Raw genomic sequence first — 4,367 nt, 5'->3', positions numbered from 1 at the left:
TGAGGGTGTTCAAGGCAGCACTAGACAAATTTGGCAGCCACTTCCCACATCCTCCCCGAGGTACATTTAGATTGCAGTACACATTTCTTTGATCAACCCGATGATTGATGCTTTTCTAACAGTTTAACATTGTAGGGAAGTTTTATGTGGTGGACTAGGGATTCTCTAACCAACCTGGTTATCTTGCACCGTACAAAGGAACGAAGTACCATTTTCAAGAGTACAATCAAGGTCCACCGCCAAGAGGTAAAAAACAAACATTTAATCATAGACATTCCCAAATTCGCAATGCAATAGAGCGATGCTTTGGAGTACTGAAGAACAAGTTTAGGATTTTGTTGCACATGCCCTCTTATCCACCACCAAAGCAAAGTAAAATTATTTCAGCATGCATGGCTTTACACAATTTCATTAGAGAGAGTAAATTGGAGGATAGAGATTTTGGAGAGTGTGATGATGATGAGGAGTTCATTCCAATGGTGGATGAGCCTAGTTGCCTATGACGCCGACGCCAACGACGAAGCCGTGCAACTGAATCGCAGGGGCAAAACTCGCATGATGATCATAACATGAACGTTTTTCGTAATTGGATAGCGGAAGGACTGCATAGTAGGCGGTAATTGGTATTTGTTCTAGTGCCGAACAATGTAATTTGTATTTGTTACTGATGACTTGTATGGATACTTGTATGGATATATGTATGCATATTTGAAATGGATTTGTAAAATGAGGTGTGGTTATTACAGTGGCAAAAGGCCTTGGAATGTTATGGATCTGAATGCATGCACTCAATTTTTTTGATATTACCCAATGCACTCATTTTTTTTATATTACCCAATGCACTCATTTTTTTTGATATACTGTCGTTCAAGATATTGTGCTCTTGGAATGTTATGGATCTGTGCATACCAATTATCAAGTTTATCTTGCCTTTCATACTACTCATATGAGATAGCTACAGATAATCTTATTGATCTATTCTGCTGTTTGGGTATACAACATGAATTATTGCTTTTATACATGAATTATTGATCTATTTTACACATGCATTATTTTAAGGTGTGGTCAGGTGACTTATAAGTCAGGTGACAACCAAACAGACGTGACTTATAAGTCACTGGTTTTAAGTCACCTGACTTATAAGTCAGGTGACTTATTGGAACCAAACAGGGTCTAAGTTGGGGTGGAGCAACTTATGACTTATAAGTTGGGGTGACTTATAAGTTGGGGCTGTTTGGCAAAATAAGTCACTTTTTGCACTTTTGGACTTATAAGTTGGTGACTTATTTGGAACCAAACAGGGCCTTACTGCCCGCTTTCTTTCCCACGCACAAAAAGTTTCTCCGACTCGCATTTTTCTGTCCGCCCTCCGTGTCACGGACCGGACCTGGTCTGTCTACACTGCCCCTGCCTGCCTGCCGCCGCCAACTTTCACTCTCCCGTTTCGCCAGATTTCGCCGGATGACATCAATTTTTTTGTTTGGTGGTGTTCTTGGGGTGCGAACGGCTGAAGATGCTCTAAAATCACACAAGCCCTCCCACCCCTGTCACATGACGAGCAGCAACACTAAATTACTCCATCATGGAAGCGGAAGCTCGCCTGTAGGCCACCGTGCCACGTGCCCCGTGGGCCCACACACCGGTGTCCCACTCCCTATCATCAAACCAACCCTCTACGCACCACTCGCCGCTCCAGAAGGGAGGAAGGCTTTGCCCTGGTCGCCTTGCGAGAGGGGAAAGAAAGACGTGTTTGAGTTGGCCGTTACATATGCATCGTATTGCCCATAACATTACAAATCAAATTGTCGGGACTTCGTCGACGTAGTTACATGAGATTTGCCTCAAGAATCTCGTTAAAGGTTGTGAGTTCATCACTGCAGCCCTCGTGGAGAAGCTCTGTTGGAGAAGAGTGGAAGTAGAAAGAGGGAATACCCATGTCAGGCCATGTAGGGCCAATAGTTGACGTACTTAGATCCGGACAAAACTCCAAACATGTAAGAAACTACATTAAAGCAAGCTTTGTATTGGTTATTGCTTCCACCCTAGTGGTGACGGCTAATGTTACTAAAAGCTTAGCTGATGAAAGGGTTTCTAAGCGAAGGCTTGTTGGCTTTGGTCGTTGGCGTGGAGTATCTTGTTAAGCTCCGGCTTGGTCGAGGGGGAATATATCAAATATCTGTCTGGGATTCATGTTTTCTTATGTTTATTTTGGGTACACAATGCAATTTCAGTAGTCATTTTCCGTTTCAATTAGAAAATGCAGTCGGTTTTTTGGGGTACTATAAGTGATCAAGGGGTGATAAACTCATATTACAGTGGGAACCTTTTCACAGAGTTCCATTACGATCAACGGGTGGCTCTGTGTGCTCATTTTGAAAAGCCTACCAAGCACTTATTTGCTCTAATTAAAGTAGCTATGAGTCTAGACCCTTGCACGGGTGACTCCATTCCATTGTGGATGGATGTACGAACTCTGGTGTGGAAAATTGAATAGGGGATTTGAACTTTAGAAGGTCGAATCCACCCTTTTTGGAACCAAATAAGCTAGTTATTTAGCTATTAGTTTCGGACACATTTACTTGTAGAGGAACAAACCTCGTTGAGCCAACCACACAAGCATACTAGGGACATCACCGCAATCTAGATAGGCAACCATACCCACATTGAATGCTCAAACAAAAGGCTGTTGAAGAAGACAACAGTACCATTATCAGCGCCCATGAAGGAGGCATGTCGATAAACAACAAGAAGACCCAAGCGATAGTCCATGAAGGCCATCAAGGGCAAAACCTCCCAAGTCCCTCGACAAGAGACTTGTATCGAAGACGACATCACCGTCATCGTTACAACAAGCCATCACAATACCAAATCCCCGCGAAAGAAAACCTCCCACACCCACGACGAGATATCAAAAACCCCCTGCCCCTCCGGCCCATATCGTTGGAATCGAAGCGGTGGCCGGAGAAGGGAAGAGCGGAGCGGGGGTCGCGTCCGGAGAGCGGCGGTTAGGGTTTCACCCTCTTCTTTTCCGCCGAGCAAAAAGTAATACTCCCTCTGTTTAGTGATCTAAACGCTTTTCTATTTCTTTAGGGAGGAAGTAGTTGCCACATTAATCTAATAATGAAGCCGTGATTACAATTACTACACAAAAGAGGAGGCAGGTGTTCAAAAGAGGAGCAACAAATTACCAACAAAGAAAGCTGCAGGAAGTGGGTCCAGCCGTGGCAAGTCAGAGCTGATAGCAGAGCAGAGGGTTTCCCGTAATAATTGGCCAACCCCCTATCACATGACGAGCAGCACTAATAAATTACTCCATCATGGAAGCGGAAGCTCCCCCCTCCCCTCCCCCTCCCTCCCTATTATAACTTCCCTCCAAAGTCCAATCCCACCGCAATTCACACACGCCGGAGGAGCAGCAGCGAGGCACACACCCCCATCCCCATGTGACGGATTCATGGTGGTGAGAGGACGACGAAGCAGCCACAGCAGCAGCAGAGCATCATAGTTATCATATAAGTAGAGAGGTGCCGGCGCCATTCTTCCTCTCCCCGGAGACTCTGAGCCAGCCAGCGAGCGAGCAGCAGTACGGAGGAGGCGGCGGTGGTGGTGCAGAGCGAGATGGGGACGGGGTGGCGGAGGGCGCTGTGCACGTCGGTGAGCCGGGACGACAGCGACGGCGGGAGCGCCAAGCGCCGCCCGCCGCCGGCGCGCGGCGACGCGCCGGCGACCCCGCGGAAGCTGGCCTTCTTCTCCGGCATGGGCGGCGGGGGCGGGGGGAGCAACCCGCCGGCCCCCGCGCTGCGGTGCCGCACGAGGCCGACGGCGGAGCCGGAGAGCGTGGCGCCCGTGACGCCGCCGCAGCCGGCGTCGGCGCCGGTGTCGGCCAGGAAGCGGGTGCCGCTGCTGCAGGCCATCTCGGCGCCGTCCTCGCCCAGATCCCCCTCCAGATTCGCGCTCTTCAAGGCCTCCATCCTCCCCACCAAGGTAAACATCCAGCCAAAGACCCCATTTTTCTCCCACCACCCCTCCCTCGCTGTCTTCTTCCTCCGAATGCAGTGTGGTTATCGTGCTGCTTGTCGCTTGCAATGGCGGGTGGCGATCGGCGATCCCCATTCCCGTCTCCCAGTGCAGAGCATGGGGATCAATCATTGCTCTGTTTTGTCCTAATCCCCATTCATTCATCTTGAGATTCGATTCGATTCGATTCTGCTCCTGATTATCCAATTATTATTATAACCGCAGCAGCTTTCCAATCCCCACTTCTATCTTCTGTTTTGTTTTGTTTTTCATTCCGTGCCACCTTTTCATCTTCTTCTTCCTCCTTTCCATCATTCCGCGGGCGAGATCTCCTTTACACCCACACCCCC

General features: G+C 48.4%; 1 protein-coding gene across 1 annotated transcript in view; it reads left to right on the top strand.

The window, feature by feature from the left end:
• Positions 1-3,330: 3,330 nt before the first annotated feature.
• The window catches only part of LOC119361920 (E3 ubiquitin-protein ligase WAV3-like), a 4,018-nt gene continuing 2,981 nt past the window's right edge, over positions 3,331-4,367 (top strand). Inside the window, exon 1 of the mRNA XM_037627094.1 lies at positions 3,331-3,984. Within this exon, the coding sequence (XP_037482991.1) occupies positions 3,619-3,984 (366 nt within the window). The 5' untranslated portion in view covers positions 3,331-3,618. The remainder of the gene's footprint in view (positions 3,985-4,367) is intronic.

This window comes from Triticum dicoccoides, chromosome 2B, assembly GCF_002162155.2.
Source record: "Triticum dicoccoides isolate Atlit2015 ecotype Zavitan chromosome 2B, WEW_v2.0, whole genome shotgun sequence".
Classification (NCBI taxonomy): domain Eukaryota; kingdom Viridiplantae; phylum Streptophyta; class Magnoliopsida; order Poales; family Poaceae; genus Triticum; species Triticum dicoccoides.
This window is presented reverse-complemented; position numbering and strand designations above follow the sequence as displayed.